The sequence below is a fragment of the Arvicola amphibius genome, chromosome 9 (assembly GCF_903992535.2).
Source record: "Arvicola amphibius chromosome 9, mArvAmp1.2, whole genome shotgun sequence".
Classification (NCBI taxonomy): Eukaryota; Metazoa; Chordata; class Mammalia; order Rodentia; family Cricetidae; genus Arvicola; species Arvicola amphibius.
In genome coordinates, this window is record NC_052055.2 from 112,616,883 (window position 1) to 112,636,880 (window position 19,998).

General features: G+C 39.5%; 1 protein-coding gene across 2 annotated transcripts; it reads left to right on the forward strand.

Moving 5' to 3' along the window:
• The first annotated feature begins 1,000 nt into the window (after positions 1 to 1,000).
• LOC119823418 (thioredoxin domain-containing protein 9) lies at positions 1,001 to 17,020 on the forward strand. 2 transcript variants are annotated; one of them, XM_038343426.1, is made up of 2 exons: positions 1,001 to 1,006; positions 16,293 to 17,020. In XM_038343426.1, exon 2 carries the CDS (start codon positions 16,306 to 16,308, stop codon positions 16,984 to 16,986), a length of 681 nt encoding a protein of 226 aa, XP_038199354.1. In that variant the 5' UTR covers positions 1,001 to 1,006; positions 16,293 to 16,305; the 3' UTR covers positions 16,987 to 17,020. The 2 variants fall into 2 exon arrangements, with proteins under 2 accessions (XP_038199354.1, XP_038199353.1); XM_038343425.1 differs by lacking the exon at positions 1,001 to 1,006 and adding an exon at positions 14,988 to 15,080 and having other exon boundaries at positions 16,302 to 17,020.
• The last annotated feature ends 2,978 nt before the right edge of the window (positions 17,021 to 19,998 follow it).

The following is a 19,998-nucleotide window of genomic DNA, read 5'->3' on the forward strand; positions in this document are numbered from 1 at the left end:
CTCAACGTTGTTTTGATTTGCATTTCCCTGATTGCTAAGGAGGTTGAGCATGCCCTTAAGTGTCTTTTGGCCATTCGAACTTCTTCTGTTGAGAATTCTCTGTTCAGTTCAGTGCCCCATTTTTTAATTGGGTTAATTAGCATTTTAAAGTCTAGTCTCTTGAGTTCCTTATATATTTTGGAGATCAGGCCTTTGTCTGTTGCGGGGTTGGTGAAGATCTTTTCCAAGTCAGTAGGCTGCCTTTTTGTCTTAGTGACAGTGCCCTTTGCTTTACAGAAGCTGCTCAGCTTCAGGAGGTCTCATTTATTCAATGTTGCCCTTAATGTCTGTGCTGCTGGGGCTATACGTAGAAAGTGGTCTCCTGTGCCCAAATGTTGTAGAGTACTTCCCACTTTCTCCTCTAACAGGTTCAGTGTGTTCAGATTGATATTGAGGTCTTTAATCCATTTGGACTTGAGTTTTGTGCATGGTGATAGATATGGATCTACATTCATTCTTCTACACGTTGACATCCAGTTATGCCAGCACCATTTGTAGAAGATGCTTTCTTTCTTCCATTGTGTACTTTTAGCTCCTTTATCGAAAATTAGGTGTTCATAGGTTTGTGGGTTAAGATTCGGGTCTTCTATTCGATTCCATTGGTCGACTTCTCTGTTTTTATGCCAATACCAAGCTGTTTTCAATACTGTAGCTCTGTAATAGAGTTTGAAGTCAGGGATGGTAATGCCTCCAGAAGTTCCTTTATTGTATAAGATTGTTTTGGCTATCCTGGGTTTCTTGTTCTTCCATATAAAGTTGATTATTATCCTCTCAAGATCTGTGAAGAATTTTGATGGGACCTTGATAGGGATTGCATTGAATCTATAGATTGCCTTTGGTAGAATTGCCATTTTGTCGACTTTATCTCTTGCAATGGGCTCTCTTCCTCAACCAGAGTTCTTCAAACAGGGAAGGTGGCTGGCCTGTAAGTTCCATGGATTCCTTTTTTTCTTCTGCCAGCATCAAGGTAACCACTTCGCACCATCATGCTTTCTACATGGTGCTGACTTCCAGTGCAGGTCCTTGTTTGTGGTGTTTGAATCGGAATGTTCCTCATAAGCTCTTATGAATGAATACTTGGTCCCCAGTTGGTGGGACTATCTGGGAAGGATTAGAATGTGTGGACTTGTTGGAGTCAGATCAGGTTTTGAGATTTCAGAAGCCCATAACATCCCCTGTGCTTGTAGATCAAGATGTGAAACCCTCAGTCAATTACTTCAGTATCATGTCTGCCTTCCTGCTGCAATGCTCTCTTCCATGCTATTTATGAACTGTAACTGCAACCGTAAGCTCCACATTAAGCATTTCCCTTTATGAGTTGTCTTGGTCATGGTGTTTTATTTAGGAATAGAAAAGTAACTAAGACATTGTACTGCCGTAGCAGACACTTTACAAACCAATTCATCTCTCGAGTCCTTGTTTGTTTAAATAAGCAACTACACAGCAGAGAAAGGTTAGATTGTTGGAGGGGAGATGCTAAATTCAATGCCTGTACAGTCGCATCCCTGCGAATTCTATTTTCAAAGCCACACCTTAATCTTTGGAGCTATTTTAATGACCTTTGTTCTTCAGGCAGGACTGAGTAAAGAACTGTGACTCAAATTCCTTTAGGTATCACGTGGTTAAAAAACAATTTATTGAACAAGTTGGTCAAATCCTGATTGTGTGGGTAGGATGAGCCTCAGTACATCATATCTGGGCATGCAAATCTTCAAAGAAGGAGGAGCATGGGCATTAAGTTGGAGCTGTTTATCAGAGCGCTTAATGATTATTTGCTTGAAAATATCTCATAGCGGTTGACTTTGAGATGAAAAACAGGTAAATTTTAAGTGAATTTTTTGAAAGAAAGAAGAAAAACATTATATTCATTACAAAAGTGGAGTACAGAAACATAAACTAAGTTATATGCTTAGAAATGGGTGCATGCTGGATGATTCCACTGGTTTGAGAAGAACTGTCTTTAAATTTCATACTCGTAAATACAGAGAAGGTAGCAATAATTGCCAGTGTTTACAGGAGGATGAGACAGATTTTATGGATGTATTTGATGTTACTAGTAAGTTTAGCATGACTCACTTATATTGTGTAGATACAATTTCCTTTTCCTCCTATGCTGGTGTTTTGAGAGTTTTTCTCATGAAAGCATAATTAGATTTGGTAAAATTACATTTTCAGTATCTATTAAGAAGACCATGAGATTTCAGTTCTGTTTCATATTAATTTGGTGATGCACACATTGGCTGAATTCTACTTGTAGATGATTTTGCATCCTAAGGACAAACCTTACATGTTTATGTTGTGTGGTTATTTTGCTATGACCCTGTATTGTTTGTTAGCAGTATGTGAGGATTTTATGTCCATGTTTTTCGGTGACGTTATTTTGCAATTTTTTTTTCTGACGGTGTCTTGGGTACTGAATTGGTATTAGACTCACAAAATGAGTTTATATAAGTGTTCTGTCTCTTGCTACTTTTTGGAACAGTATGATAAAAACTGTTAATAATTTTCCCATAAATATTTGGCAGAATTCACCCATGAAATAACATGGTTCTGAGATTTCCCTTAATGAGTTTTTTCCATTTTATTACTTTTCATTTTTAATTTGTCTGTTCAATGTTTACATTTCTTCTTGTTTCTATTATGATAGGTGGTGTATTTTAGAAATTTTTCCATTATTTTGAAATTATCCAATTTATTGGTGTATGATCCCTGTACTAGTTACTCTTCTGTTGCTCTAATAGAAAAAGACATTGGCAAAACAACTTATAGAAGAAAGCATTAATTTAAGTTTACAGTACAGAGGGTTAAGAGTCCATTAAGTCAGGAGGCATGGCAGCCAGAACAGGAAGCTGAGCACTCACGCGGAACAAGAAGCACAAAGCAAAGAGGATTGCAAGTGATGACAGCCTTTTAATCTCCAAGTCTGCCCCCCATGTCATATTTCCTAAACCTCTGCAAGCCATGTAACCAACTGGGCACCAAGAGTTCAAAGGCCCTAAACTAAAGTGGATATTTCTCATTCAAATAAACCTTTAGGATACCGTGACCTTTGTGGACCAGTGGCAGTGTCTCCTCTCATTTCTAATTTGTTTTTACTCTGGCTTATTCTCTTTGTTTACTTAATCTCAACATATGCTTGTTGTCTCTACAAATTTTGTTGACTTTAATAGTCAAAGGATATCTGTGAGATTCTGAATCAAATACATGTCACACACTAGTTACATTCTGGTTGTTTAGATGAAGAGGAATGTTAAAATAATCATGAAAACTTTTAAGCTGATATTTGTATTAATTATTAATCATTTGATGTTTATGTGGTTAAAAAGAATGAAGCCTATAAACCTACACAAGGAGTCTGCTTCGTGTAGTTTCATTTTCATGTTTCAAAAATAATAAACCATCCAGAGTTTCATACAAATGAAGTTTTCCATGAACTGATTCTGAATAATAGGGAAGGCACGTCTTAGTCATTGTGAAATGTTGGAGGGTGAAAACTTGATGATACTTTTCTAGAAGGGATGCTCAGCAGGAGTGGAAGGGAGAAGTGGATAGAGATACAATCTATACACCCAGGAAGATGTTGACTAATGGTCAGCAGAAGTAGCTCCTTTTGAGGCTGGCAAGTTCATGAGAGCACTATCAACAAGGCTTGGATGTTTTTGTGACTATCCTGTCATACCCTGAAAGCAGTGGTTCTCAACTTTCCTAATGCTGTGACCCTTTAATACATTCCTCATGTTGTGGTGACCCCCAACCATAACATTATTTATGTTACTACTTAATAACCACAATTTTGCTGCTCTTTTGAATTGTAGTGTAAATACCCATGTTTTTGATGGTCTGTGAGAGGATCATTCTGCCACAAAGGGGCCATAACCTTCGGACTGAAAAAACACTGCATTAAGGGAAGGGCCTTAGACTTTTAAATTTTTTAAAAAGAAATATTTACCAGTATGTTGTGTAAGTATGTGCACGTGCATGTGGGTACCTGTGGAGACCAGAAGAAGGTATTGGGTTACCTGGAGATGGAGTTACAGGTGGTTCTGAGACATTAGACATAAATGATACAAACAAAACTGAGGTCCTTTGCAAGAGCAATAAACGCACTGACCCTCTGGCTATACTAAATGACCCACAGTTGAGAAATTCACTGAGTACGGAAAGACAAAGATGAGGCCATTTTCAGATAACAACACACTGACTTTATTATAAGCAGTAAAACATACACATTCATACAGTTTTAATTCAATATTAGAGATTCTGTCTCTTTTAATTTGAGGAACAAAAGATTCTTTTTAATTGGGATCTCTATTTTTTTCAAGCATTTGCTTAATACATCTTTGAAAGGATGGTCGTTTCTTTGAAGTACTAAAACTTTTAGCTTTTGCTTCTTAATATTTATGATGAGTTGAGAGCTGGCATTTTTTTTTCTTTAGGAAAAATAAAACCCTCTAGTTTCAGCATAAATGAGATAGAATGGACAGCCCCTCATTTCATCTTTCGTCTTACAGGAGGTCCTTGCTTTATGTAAATTTCCAACCATTTCATAAGCCCTCTGTGTGTGCTTTTAAAATGTTTTTGACAGTTTCAACTCTTTATTCTCCCATACCTTCCTTCATGCTACCAGCTGCTATGGGAGAGATATTAAATTCAGTATGCCTTTCTAGTTTGGGTTGAAATTTTTATGCATTTCAAATTGAGTTTCATGATTTTCTAGGTTAACTTCACCAAGGATACTCTTTCCCTTTGAAAATTTGACAAGATCCCCTCCATCCAAGTACTGGGAGGTATGGGTGGAGAGGAGGGGAGGGAAGGGGGAGAAGGAGGGGAGGGAGGGGGGAGGAGGAGGGAAGGAGATGGAAATTTTTTAATATAAAAAAAAAAATAAACCATGAGAGAGGAAAAAAAAAAGAAAGTAAAAGAAAAAAAATTATATTTAAAAAAAATATAAGAAAATTTGACAAGATCCCTAACAAACCTTTTTTTTCTCATATGCGTCTTGTTTCCCAGTGTCACATCTTTTTTCCCTCTTCTAGATGAAGCAGCACACTTGATCCAAGCATGCATTTTATATTTTCCTTTCTGTAACTTTAAGCCTGGAATCATCATCAGATTCTCTTTTATTATCATGCATTCCTTTGCTGCTTTTAAAATTAGTTGATTTATTTAAAAAAAAACCAGTCTTTTCTCATTTTACATATCAATCCTAGCTCCCACTCATTCCCTCTTCCTGCTCTCTCCACTTCCACTCCCTTGCCCCTCATCCACTCATGAGAGAGAGTAGGGCATCCTCATGGGAAGTCAGCAAAGTCTAGCACATCATAATGAGGCAGGACCAAGGCCCTCCTCATTATATCTAGGCTGAGCAAGGTATCCCTCCAAAGAGAATGGGCTCAAAAGTTAATTCAAACAGTAAGTAAAAATCCTGGTCCCACTGCTAGTGATACCATAGACTTCCCCAGACATACAACTGTCAACCACATTCAGAGGGCCTTAGGTGGGTCCTATGCTGGTTCCCCCACTGTCAGGCCAGAGTTGGTTAGCTCCCATTAGCTCAGGTAAGCTGTTTCAGTGGGTATAGCCACCATGGTCGTGACCCCTTTCCTCATATTATCGTTCTTCCCTCTCTTTGACTGGACTTTCGGAGCTCAGTTCAATGCTTCACTGTGCATCTCTGTATCTGCTTCCATCAGTTGCTGGATGAAAGTTCTTTGATGACAATTAAGGTAGTCATCAATTTGATTACAGGAAAAGGCCAGTCAGGCACCTTCTCCACTATTGCTTAGGGTCTTAGCTGAGGTCATCTTTATGGATTCCTAGGAATTTCTCTAGTGTCTGATTTCTTGCTAGCCCCATAATGGTTCCCTCAATCAAGATATCTTCTTTGCTCATCTTCTCTGACTTTGCCCCATTTTGACCATCCACTCCCTCACATTCTCCTCCTACTTCCCTTTTCCCCTAGAACTCTCCTTCTGACCTCCCTTGTCCTCCAACCCCCACACTCCCAATTTCCTCAGGAGAGCTTGTCTATTTCCCCTTCCAAGAGGGATCCATATATGTTTCTCTTAGGGTTCTACTTGTTACCTAGCTTCTCTAGGGTTGTGGACTATAGGCACATTTTCCTTTTCTTTATGTTTAATATTCACTTATGAGTGAGTATAATATCCATTTATGCCATGTTTGTCTCTTTTGGGTCTGGGTTACCTCACTCAGAATGGTTTTTTCCTAGTTCCATCAATTTGCATGCAAATTTCAAGATGTCATTGCTTTTTACTGATGAGTAGTATTCTATTGTGCACATGTATTACATTTTCCATTTTTCAGTTGAGGGGCATCTAGATTTTTTCCAGGTTCTGACTACTATAAATAGTGCTGCTACGAACATAGTTGAGCAAGTGTCCTTGTGGTAGGATTAAGCATCCTTTGGTTATATGCTCAAGAGTGGTTTTGTTGGGTCTTGTGGTAGTTTGATTCCCAATTTTCTGAGAAACCACAATACACTTTTAATAATTTTATCTATTTATTTTGATACCTATGCACTCCTCTCTTGTAAGCTAAAATTTTCCAATCCTAGATCAATAAATTACTCAGAATTATTTTCTAGCTGCCACATTATTTAAAAGCCCTTGTGGTCAACATTACCCACTGTTCTGTAGTGAGGACCCTAGACTCTATCTTTTTTACTTTCTTCCTTTTGTGTTCTCACCCACAGCCTCCTCTGTCACTACATGTGGCTTCATTCTCCTCAAGAGTCCTTCAAATTCTCTTAGATATCTCTCTTAAGCCATCATCATGATCCATGAAGTTATTTTTTGGAACTAGAGGTGGCTCTGTAGGTAAAGTACTTGTTTTGCAAGCATAAGGTCCTATTTTAAAAAAAATACAGAAGCTTTTATTTTATCTTAAATGGACCAGTGAAAACACCTTTTAAAATTTATCAGTCAAGTTTAGTGCAGTATACTCAAATAAAGTAAATTTTCATCAAGCATTCAAGGGAATATCAAACACCCTCATTGATTCCACAGCTGTGTCATATAGGCTCATGATGCACATGTTAACCCCCTGCAGTGTCCTGATCATTGATGATGCTAGAGTTATGGTAATAAAGTTTTGAGTTCATCCTCCTGCCTAAGGGTGCATATGGTGTGTGAGCATGTGTGTGTATATGTGTATGATGTGTGTGTATAGTGTGATATATGCACAGGAATGTGTGTGTATGTGTGTGATGTGTGTGTATTGTGTGATACATGCACAGGAGTGTGTGTGTGTGTTGGTATATAGTATGATACATACACTCCAGTTTGTGTGTACATGACTATTTTCATGCATGTGCAGTGAGAAGCCATTCTCTCCCACTTATTTCTGTTTGTGACAGTGACCTGTGACAGTGACTTTCAGATGCTTGCTTTTTTTAGCTAGCATGACTGGTCTTCAAACTCACACAGTTTGAAGGTCCTAATCATTTTTTTCAGTCATAATCATTAGTATGATAAGTCATCAACAAACTTCGTGCCTTGAAAGGAAACAAGATAGAAGATTGAAGCTGGTAGAAAGTGGTCCAGGGCCTGTTTTCCTGTAGCTCCAATGCTTTGTCCTGTCGTCTTGCTCTGTGGGCTTATGTTGGCTTCCTTACAGTATGGCAGCCTCAATTAAGAGGGATTGCTTTCATAGAGTGGGTTCTTCTCATGGAGAACCAGAGTAGTGGCTTGTTCTAGCTGCACAAGTCACAAAGTAAGTGCTGATTGAGGTCGTTGCCGATTCCATCCAGCTGTGGTTAGGCAAAAATTCGACACTCATTTTGTGGAATATCAAGATTCCATTGTAAGAATATGCATAAAGAGAAAATATTTTTAAGATGAACTGTAGAAGTAGTCTTGTTTGAGGCTCAAATTCTCATGGAAAAAGTGTATAGAGATGTTCTAATGCCACCTGTAAATAGGCTAAATGAGACCATAAGTGTCGTAATCAGAAAGGACTGGCATCTCTATAAGAAAAGGAAGAGAAAACAGAAAGCTTTACTTCAAAAAGCATTTCCCTAGCATACGTGAGGCTTTGAGTTGGGTCCTAGCATATGCATGTGCATGCTCATGCACACACACACACACACACACACACACACACACACAGAAAGAGAGAGAGAGAAAGGGAGAGAGAGACTCTTTCCTTCAAAAAACACTTATTGAGAAGCTACTCCCTGATACATATTAATAAATACTTCCTTGATAAGAAAACCATAATAATGAATGAAACAGAAGGCAGGGGGTGGTGGCGCACACCTTTAATCCCAGCACTCAGGGGGCAGAGGCAGGCGGATCTCTGTGAGTTCAAGGTCAGTCTGGTCTACAAGAGCTAGTTCCAGGACAAGCTCCAAAGCTACAGAAAAACCCTATCTGTGCTTGAATATGTTTATAATGCCAATAGGCTTTACTCCCAGGACTGTGTCAAGTACCTTTAAATAATTCAACTGTCAAAAAATTAGAACATGTGCTCAACTATGTTCATAGCAGCTTTGTTTGTCATAGTCAGAACCTGAAAACAACCTAAATGCCCCTCAGTTGAAGAATGGATAAGGAAAATGTGCTACATTTACACAATGGAGTACTACACAGCAGAAAAAATAACAATATCTTAATTTTGCAGGAAAATGGATGGAGCTAGAAAACATTAATTTGAGTGAGGTAACCCAGATACAGAAAGACAATTATCATATGTACTCACTCATAGGTGGTTTTTAAACATAAAGCAAAGAAAGCCAGCCTACAAACCACAATCTCAGAACACTTAAACAACAATGAGGACACTAAGAGAGATTTATAGAGATCTAATCGACATGGGAAGTAGAAAATGACAAGAACTCCTGAGTAAATTAGCAGCATGGGGACCTTGGGGGAGGGTTGAAGCAGGGGAGAGACAGGAAAGGGAACAGAGAAAAATGTAGAGCTCAATAAAAGACAATAAAAAAGAACAACCATGTTTTATAAACTCTACTAGAAGTCTCTATCCTTATTTTAAAAACTCGAGTCAAAAAGTTAAAGAATGCCTTTTATTAGTGGATTATATTTGCTGATTGTCAGATGTATCAGTAGATGGAGTCCAGTGGCAATGGAGTTTTTATTTTAATTTGTGTGTGTGTGCGTGTGTGTGTGTGCGTGTGTGTGTGTGTGTATGTGTGTGTGTGTGTGCGTGTGTGCATGCATGCATGTGTTCATATGCATGTGTGTATGCGTATTCATGTGTCTTCAAATGCAGAAGCCAGAGGAACATCTCAGCTGTTGTTCCCCATGTGCCATCCACCTTGGTTTTGGAAAGAGAGTTTCTCATTGGCAGCAGACATGCCAAGATCATCCTGGCTGACCGGGGAGCCCCAGAGACTCACCTGTCTTCACCAACCCAATGAGGGGATTGTTGTAGGGAGGCTACTAGTTAGTTCCTGGCTGCTCAGCCCCAAAATAATCACACAGAAACTGTATTAATTAAATCACTGCTTGGCCCATTAGCTCTAGCTTCTTACTGGCTAACTCTTGCTTATTAATTTAACCTATTTCTATTAATCCATGTATTGCCATGCAGCTGTGGCTTACAAGCTAAAGTTCCATCATCTGTCTTAGGCCGGGCTACATAGCTTCTCTCTAGGCTCCACCTTCTTCCCAGCCTTCATTGCTTTCTCCACCTACCTCTATTCCCTGTGCAGGCCCAAGACAGTTTCTTTATTAACCAATGGTGTTCACAGCATATGGAGGGGAATCCCACATCAGGGGATGATAAGCAGGTATCACTAGGTCCCCATTTTTAAAATTTGGATTGTCTCTTTTTTTTTCACTTGGGTTTTGTAATTTGAACTCTGAATTTGGTTTACTACTTAGATTGTTTCCGAGCCCTCTTTTCACTTTTGGCTCTGGAGGTCCGGGCAGTGTTCATGGTATGAGGCTCTGGAAGGAAACACTGGCAAATAGTAAAATCAAGAAACATTTTTAGATCCTATAGCTGAATATAAGTATTTCAACTTATCTATGAAAAGGGCAGTGCGTGCTGCATGCTGGCAATGTTCTCATGGGTAATTTGTACATCCACAGCTGGTGATTTCAATCATCGGCTGGCGGCCTCATAATGAATCTGCTCTTTCCGTTTCTAGCCCCTGTCAGACCATCTCCACTGTGAACTTCAGTCCTTTGATGTGTTCCTGTGACCTTCCTCGCTTATTCTTTGGAAAATCACTAGGTAGAGATTTTGAGCCCTCATTGTACGTCAGGGTCTGTTATTCTCATTATCTTACTTTCTGTGTGCTGGTGTCTTAAAATTCTGGTACAGATAGAACCAGGAGATCATGGGGTAAGCCATCCCCAAAGCCACAGAAGACTACAATGCTTGTTAATTAAAAGGCTGAAAACCATTCCTCCTAAAGGTTGTAGCAAATTCTGTGATTTTATGCTTTGTGTTTCCAAGATAAACAACCACGGGTTGCTGAGGCAGCACTTCACTTCCTAGTCAAAGATGAATACCGATGTGGAGATTATGCCTGATTTACAGCCTCTCTGTATTAAAATTTATTGAGATGTATTTTCTGAGTCCTTCAGTAATATATTTGGGTAAATCAAAAGTTAATTGAACATAATATTCCCAAGACATTTGCTCACAACTTCAGGTTATTTTTGAGCCCCATAATAACTTAAAGTGTTAATGTTACACATAGCCTTTTGATAACATTCACCTTGCTGGCAAATGAAACATTTAATTCTCTACCTGGTACAACTGCTGACCATGGCCATGTAGACAACAATCAGGTTAGTGAGGATCTTGTAAAGCACTGAGGCCCATGAGAGCCTTGGTGAATGCTGATCAGATAACAGGACCCATCTCCTATCTCCAAACACGGGCATGTAAAATGATCATTTGTATAAGATACATGTCTCAATACTAATTGGATAGTCTTGAGGTCTTTAAATCAAACTCATTATTATAATCCCTACCTCAAAAAGGAAGCCAATAATGATTTTTAATTTATGCCAAATTCCAGACAGCTTCCCTGTGGGAAAATAAATAACTACCAGTAGACAGCAACTTCAGGGACTGTAATTTTAACTTTCCATACATAGTGTATTACATGAAACAACTTATTAAACATCTCTTAATGGTGATGAGATTTATCTTCTATGTAAATGATAGTTGGCATTACATCTGCCTGTGAACTATGGCTGAATTTTTCTAGTTTATTGTGGGATGAAGTAGATAATTAAATTAGTACCCAAGTGACAAAATATCTCATAACAAGTAAGGTATTTGTTTCTTGAAGGAATGTTTTCCTGCAGCAAATGTTTCAGTTTTTTGCTTGTCTCTGTTGTAGTCATAATTTAGGTGTCAAATGTGAATGAAGGTACTGGGCAATGGGAGTGTGTTGGGGGAATTTGGCCGGTGAAAAGTTATAAATAATGTTTTTGTTTATTATTAGCTTGTACATTCCTACAGATTTTTGAAAGAAATGCATCAGAGAGAATATCTAGTGAATTCTGGAATATGGAAAAGATCAAATGTTTGGTTTAGTGTGTGTGTTTATGGAACAAAAGCAGTCATTCCAGTCTGAGTTCCAATTCTTAGTATAATACTTTCATATAATTTTTCTATAGTTTTGAGAATTCTATGCATGTAGCAATGGGACTTGACCATTTTCATCTCATATTTCCACTCTCTAAATCTCCCCAAATATCTCAACACAGCAAAGAAAAGTCCTAAGTCACAACCCTGGCCCTGGCCACTGTCTGGAGTTAGAGGAACAGACCAATATGCTTGTTTGAGTACAAGTCAAGAGGGGGATCTGGGCTTAATTCCTTTCAAGTAAATAGCTTTACAAGGATACTCTTTTCAATCATTTTTTATTGGATAAAGTTGTTTATTTGTGGGACCAGAGATATGGCACAGTACTTAAACGAGTACTGGCTGCTCTTGCAGAAGACTTGGGTTTAATTCCCAGCACCCACATGGTGGTTCATAACTATCTGTAACTGTGGTTCCAGGGGATCTGGAGCCCTCTTTTAACTTTCAAGTGTACCAAGGACACAAGACATATGAACAAAACATTCACGTTCATCAATAAAGCAAGTATCATCATTCGTGTGTTAATGTATTCTGATTATTTGCATCTCACCCGCTCTATCGTCTCTTCTGTCTCTGCCATCTCCATTCATCCCTACAAATCTCACATTCATGTCTTTTTGTTTGATTTTGTGTCCCACTAAATTTAATCAAGACTGTCTGTGTGACCATTGTTTTGGAGCTTTTCAAAGGATTCTGGGGGGGGGGGGCACAAGTGAGCACAAAACTTTTAAGAATGCCTGTTCCCTAAATATCATCCATAGCCAACATCTTAGGAGGAATGGACAGGGCCTCATGAGATCCTACCCTATCCAGATCTGACTGTTTAGAGAGCTAGTCATCGACAGTCCCAAGGCAGCAACCACGGCTACTGGGAGTAAAGATTGGCAGCGACAGTATCAGGTCCTGAAGATTAATAGGTTTTCACAGCCCTTCTCTTTGTCTTCTGGTTCTTACATGTCTTCTGTTCCTTCTTCTTAGAGAAGATGGTATCTATGTCCTGTTTAGGAGTGAGTACTCAATAGTCACTATGTCCCGTTATCCTAGGAAGCAATGAGTCTTTGCATTGATTACTGTTCACTGTAAAGAGAAACTGCCTTAATGAAGGGTAAGAATGGCATGTGTCCATGATATGAACATAAAGGGTTTTTGGTGTAATGTATCTGTAGCTAAACAACACTATTAAGGGCCTCTTTGGGTCTAAAGTCTAAGCAACCATGGGTTTTTCACCAGATATTTAGTGCCAGGACTGAATTCTCTCCTGTAGAGGGAGCCCTAAATCAAGTCAGGGAGAAGGCGATTCCTTCTATAACAGTTCTACCAGCTTTGTACAAGTACCTAGTAGCATCCTACTACCACTATGGGCAAGGTTCACAGCTAGGTAAGACCACTGGTGACTTTTCTCTCCCAGCAGCCTGGGTAGCAACTTCTGGTACTATGAAAGCCAGCCAGTGGTGAGGAAACTTCCATCTCAGCCACAGCTTAATTTTTCTAACACCTAAGGTATGCTTTATCTTCAGCAAAACAGTCTCATCAACTAGTTTTGGTGTGGTCGCCAATAGAAATGGCAAGAGTCTCGAGGACCCGTGACTAATCATACATTAGGGAATATCCTATACCTTGTTCTGGGATGTTTATTTAATAACCCAGCACTTCCAGGAACAGAAGCATCCAGAAGTGAAAAAGATAGCTCTCTTCTAATTCTGCTTCAAACTTATATTTTGTAAATTGATTTATATAGCAGTAGGTTTCCACATGGCTTTTTTAATACAATTTTTGTTTTGATTTATGGATTGCTGGACAATTTACCTACTGGCTATAAACATATTGGAGCTATGCTTGAGAATTTTACATTAACGTTTTCTTGACAACGTCCAGTTACTCTGGTAAGGTCATTCACACTGTCAAGAATTGAGAATGAACATGAAGACAGTCTTGCTTAGAGTAAGCATTATACTGATTAAACATTCTACCCTCCAACTACTTCTGTCTGAAATTATGTTGAGTATTCTGTGGGTTGTGTGTCTGTCATCTAAAGAGCCAATATGCACCATTCTTTTTTAAGACTTAACTGCCCCCATTTATTCTGAAATGTTTTAAATATTTCTGCATTCAACTCAGTGGAGTTAATGAGTTCCCCCAATCAAAGAAAACGAGTGCAAAGAGAAGCTAGGAGTTATATTCAAGATCCAAACCTCTTTAGTTTAGTGGTAAGGAGATTGTGTTTCTTATTTCCCTTAATTATGCATTTTTGGGGGGGATAATTATGATAATTTAATGAAAGATTTTTCACATGTCAGATAGGGTGAAGGAATGTTTTACATGTTGTCATTGTTTACCCCTATGATAGAGCTACTAAACCATATTTGAAAAGAAAATTAGTAATGAACAAGAATTGAGAAAATTATGCCCAAATTAACCTGGTTTTTCAAGTGAACAAACTCTGGGTGTGAATACAGAGAGTCTAAATTTCAGTCTTCCTACCTCACCATCTCTGCCTTTCTATGTGTGAATAATATTGACACTGTTATCATTAACACATATATAAACCCGTCATATTTCCCGACAAGAGTGTAAGGGGAGAAGAAAGGTCAGAAGAATTGATTTTGAATGATGACTCCAGAGACGTCTTCCCATGATCAATTGGCCCCATTTCTAAGGCCTGTGTTGAGGGTGAAGGCCATGATGTCTTCATTCTCGGTAGAGCTGGTAACTTTATGGCAATCAGCAAGCACAGAGAGGAGAAATAGGAAAGGAAGAGGACTCAGACATACTCTTCAGTGGTGCACATTCCTCCAGCGGGGCTCCACCCTCCTCAAGTCTACTTCATTCTAAGGGTTTCGTTTTGCAGTTGTCAATGGATTTGTGCATTCTGAAATCACCTCACAAATATGCCCAGATGTGTATTTCCCCAACATTTTAGGCAATGCAATACAATCAGGTTGACAAGATTAACCGTCAGAGATGCCATGCCAGGAATTTCAAGTAGTTTTCATTTCAGATTATACTGGGGGAGCCAATAATGACGAACTCAACAGATGCCCACACTTTTATGTTGGAAATTGGAATCAGCAAGACATGAAAATGCATTTTTGCTAATTTATTCCAGGTGTGAAAATTTTCAAGTGTTGTATTAGCCTTTTCTCCTCGAGCATTTTCACATATAATCTTGTCAGGGTATACTGATCTCAGATGAATGTGTTCCAACCCTAGGCAGGATTATGGACACCTTAAGCCTTTTGTTAGAAATGGAGAAACTTAGAGACCATCACTGAGTTCTCAAATTTCCAAAGGATTAATAGGTGTTTGAAATTCACTTGGGAAGAGTGGACAGAACCTTCGCCGCCCTTAACAACTGCTGCGAGGCTGAAACCTGCGTGAACCCAGTCGGTAGTCTTGTTCTGCAGCGTCCTCTCCGTCGGCACCACTAATAGGCCAGCATCAAGACTGCTTAGATTGAGTCTTTGTGTGGTTTAGGTATCAGGGTAACTGTAGCTTCATAGAAGGAATTTGGCAGTGACTCTTGTGTTTCTATATTATGAAATACCTTAAGGAGTATAGGTATTAGGTCTTCTTGGAAGTTCTGGTAGAATTCCGCATTGAAACCATCTGGTCCTGGGCTCTTTTTGGTAGGGAGGTTTCTGATAACAGTTTCTAATTCTTCGCGACTAACAGGACGATTTAGAGCATTTACCTGGTCCTGGTTTAACTTTGGTATATGGTATTTATCTAAAAAACTGTCCATTTCTTTTACATTTTCCAATTTTGTGGCATACAGGCTTTTGTAGTAAGATCTAATGATTTTCTGAATTTCCTCTGTGTCTGTGGTTATGTCCCCCTTTTCATTTCTGATCTTGTTAATTTGCGTGTTCTCCCTCTGCCGTTTGATTAGATTGGCTAAGGGTTTGTCAATCTTGTTGATTTTCTCCAAGAACCAGCTTCTTGTTTCATTGATTCAACCTCCACCTGACGATAGATGAAGAAAATGACAGAGCCCCACCTTGGAGCACCGGACTGAGCTCCCAAGGTCCTGATGAGGAGCAGAAGGAGAGAGAACATGAGAAAGAAAGTCAGGACCGTGAGGGAACCTCCAGCTGGCGACAGATGGGGAAGGTGACTGAGCCCCACATTGGAGCACTGGACTGAGCTCCCAAGGTCCCGATGAGGAGCAGAAGGAGCGAGAACATGAGGGAGAAAGTCAGGAACGAGAGGGGTGCGTTCACTCATGGAGACGGTGGGACAGAACTAATGGGAGATCACCAACTCCAGTTGGAATGGGACTGATGGATCATGCGACCAAACCCGTCTCTCTGAGTGTGGCCAACAGCGGGGGCTGACTGAGAAGCAAAGGACAATGGCTCTGGGCTCTGATTCTTCTTCATGGACGGGCTCTGTGGGAGCCTTCTCAGCTTGGTCGATCACCTTCCTGGACCTGGGGGGAGTTGGGAGGACCTTGGTCTTAGCATAGAGTGGGGAACCCTGATAGCTCCTTGGCCTTGAGAGGGAGGGAGGGGAGGTATGGGTGGAGGGGAGGGGAGGGAAGGGGGAGAAGGAGGGGAGAGAAAGGGGAGAAGGAGGGGAGGGAGGGGGGAGGAGGAGGGAAGGAGATGGAAATTTTTAAATATAAAAAAAAAATAAACCATGAAAAAAAAAAAAAAAAAAAAAAGACTGCTTAGAAAAATGGAAGGTAATGGCTCCATCGACATGTTCTCAGAAGTCCTAGAGAACCAGTTCCTCCAGGCCGCTAAGCTCGTGGAAAGTCACCTGGACTCAGAAATTCAGAAGCTGGATCAGATCGGTGAAGATGAGCTCGAACTCCTCAAAGAGAAGAGACTGGCGGCACTCAGAAAGGCCCAGCAGCAGAAACAAGAATGGCTTTCTAAAGGACATGGGGAGTACAGAGAAGTTGCCAGCGAGAGAGACTTTTTTCAAGAAGTCAAGGAGAGTGAAAAAGTGGTTTGCCATTTCTACAGAGACACCACATTCAGGTGTAAAATACTAGACAGACATTTGGCAACACTGGCCAAAAAACATCTTGAAACCAAGTTTTTGAAGCTGAATGTGGAAAAGGCGCCATTCCTCTGTGAGAGACTGCGGATCAAAGTCATCCCAACACTGGCTCTCCTGAGGGATGGCAAGACACAAGATTATGTTGTCGGCTTCACTGACCTAGGAAACACAGACGACTTCACCACGGAGACTTTAGAGTGGAGACTTGGTTGTTCTGATGTTATCAATTACAGTGGAAATTTAATGGAGCCACCATTTCAGAGCCAAAAGAAATTTGGGACAAACTTCACAAAGCTGGAAAAGAAAACTATCCGAGGAAAGAAATACGATTCTGATTCTGATGATGACTAGACTGTGCTGTATTTGTAAAGCATCTGTTTGTTTACATCAGAAAAAAAAAAAAAAAAAAAAAAAAAAAAGAAATTCACTTGGACTTGAAACTGATAATGCTAAATTGTGAATGTAGCTGAACTCCACCAGCTTCTCTCCCCTTCCATGCTTTTAGCTGAAAGTGACGCTCTTGGAGGAGTGGGGGCCGGAAACCTATGAACACAAACCTGATAAAATAAACAGGAGAGTTGGTTCCTGGGATAGGAGCAGAGATCATCGACCACTTTGTTACCTAACTGCTTTCATAAAGAAAAGGATATCCTATCATTTTTTTTGACCAAAGGATGTTTTGTGTCTTGGATATGTGTCTACCAAAATGAGACTCCTACCTTCCCAAGGAGGTTGATGGACAGGCTATTTTCAAAGAAATAGCTTGCTGAGTGTTGGAGAAGTCGCTGTTACATTGTATGGTTGATAGGAGATTTTTAAAAAGAGCTATATCTCAAAGGAATCATTTGTAATCATACATTTTCTAAATTACATTCTCTAAAAAGTAAATTTAGGTATCCACAGGCAAATGGTCTCACACTTACTAATAATGAGAAAAAATGAGAGAATAGACATGTTCATGAACAACACACAGACATGCCAATGCTTAAACACACGTGCATGAATGCAATGATATAACAATTATTTAAGAAGAACTCTTTATTAAAAATCTTCCAGAATTCTTAGATGTGTATTTGGGGGCTGCTGAGATCTCTGCTGGGACACATGTGAAGGAAGGAGAGAACTGACTCACGCAAGTTGTCCTCTACTGTGCACACACATGGGCATGCCACAAGCTACCCAGTAAATGGATAAATGTAAAAATGTTCATGTTTTACAAAATTTCACAGTGCTTTAAAATTTTATGTTTGAGACTATTATTCTCCATTAAAGTTTCAGTTGTGCCAAAATCCAACTGGGAATTTCCAAGTGTTTATTCTTTTTTTGAAATAGTGAAATTATAAAGGTGTTATATCCTAGGTCAGTTCTGAAACCTCGATTACATTTTTTTAAAGCAGAGAATAAACTCTTGATAAGTATACATATAGTCATCACATATACCCAGTAAACAAATGTAAGTCACTTGCTTAAATATCAAAGAGCTATTTTTAAAATTCTGGATGTGAGTATTTGCCTGTACATGTATATGTTCATAACATGCTATGTTCATGGTGTCAAAAAGAGGACAAGACATGTCCTTGAACTGGAGTTAGAGACAGTTTTGAGCCACTGTGGAAGTGCTGGGAACAGATCCTGGGTTCTTGCCTTCTCGCTTTTGTGTCTATTTATTCTGCAACTCATCAGAATTAATCAGAGCTGCCTGTGTGTCCATGGGTTCAGAGCTCTCTGTTGGAGGTTGGTGGGTTCAGCAGAGGTTACCCATCTAATAATAACAATTTCCCTCTCCCTTGGTCTATCAAATATTTCAAGAGGAAAATGTAAGACTCTGTGGGACCCTGCATCTTCCATGGTGATAGTTGACAGAACCTGTCTTTTGAGAGTCTATGGCAGGTAATTGCAGAGGTTGTGAGTTCAGGATTACAATATTACAGTGGTTGCTCCGAGTCTAGAAAAATGCCATTTCTCAGTCCTCCGCCCTAATGTAAGACTCTCACAGGCATTTTATCTTTTTCTGTAATTTTTCCTGAGTCTTAGAGAGGGTTGGAAAGATGTCTTATTCTGGGGCTAAGCTGTCAGCTGGCACTTATTTTCAGTTTGTTGGGCAGTTGTAGTGTGAAGCGGCGGGCTGCGTTCCCGCCGCCGAGTTCCCAGCAACCGGCTAGCTTTATAGTAGGAAGCGGCCCAGTCGCCGGATAGCTTTACAACCGAAATAATTACACGGAAACTTTTCTTTTAAAACACTGCCTGGCCCATCTTATTGGCTAATTCTCACATCTTGCTTTAACCCATATTTAGTAATTTATATAGCACCACGAGGTGTGGCTTACCAGGAGAGATCTTAACCTGCGTCCATCTCGGAGAGGAGCAGCATGGAGTCTCCTATGGAGACTGCCTGAAGCGTCTCCCCAACTCTACTTCCTTGTTCCCACAATTCTGTTCTGTCTACTCCACCTACCTAACTCTCTGTCTCTTAAAGGGCCAAGGCAGTTTTCTTTATTAATTAACCAATGAAAGAAACATAGACAGATAACTCTCCTCCATCAGGCAGTCATGGGCTTCTGAATTCACATGAAATGACTGTGAAGAGAGGATTCTCGGAGTAAAGCTGGGTAGCTTTGTATATGGGTATAGATACAAATAGATATAGAAGATAGTTTGATGTCCTGTCAGTTTAGTGAAACAAAATAGTAAGTTTTCCCAGTGACCATATAACTTCCCCAAGCATAGGTTGTTTACCAGGTTTATAGTACCAGGCATGAGTTCCCTCCCATGGACAAGGGCTTAAATCCAATCAGAGGACAATTGGTTACTCAATAACAATCATGCCACTATGGCACTAGTGACCAATCACATTTTGCCAAGCAGGCTGAACTTCTCATTGTGTTTATAAACTAAAATGGCTTTCAGTGAGGCCATTTTGTGGCTTTAACTGATGAATTAAGCAGTAATGCATTCTTGTGGACTCTTGATGAGCTTATTGATCTATTGCTTGGAGTCTTTCTAGATTGGGGTGGTCTAAAATATATATATTACTAAGTCTCTTTCTTAGAAGATGTTATCCACAATTGTTAAGCCCTATTGTTAGTAAATTTAAAGGTAATTTCTATTTCTTTTTAAGTTACCTCCCATATTCTAAAATATTCCTCTGTAAAAACTGACCAGTCTTTAATGGAATAATTCATAGCATCACCCATAGAGTATTGGCCATATCTCCTTCCAAACTCCGGTTCAAAATGGTCAGTCATCTATGGAATTATTCAAACTACCTTCCAAACTCAGGTTCAAATGAACATCATGATAATTAAAATTTTCCTACCATAAGCACAATAATATTCCAACACACTTCTCAATTAATTTAGGACT

Bases quoted from the DNA above. Each gene is read 5' to 3' on its own strand.
- LOC119823418 (XM_038343426.1), top strand. From the start codon at position 16,306: ATGGAAGGTAATGGCTCCATCGACATGTTCTCAGAAGTCCTAGAGAAC.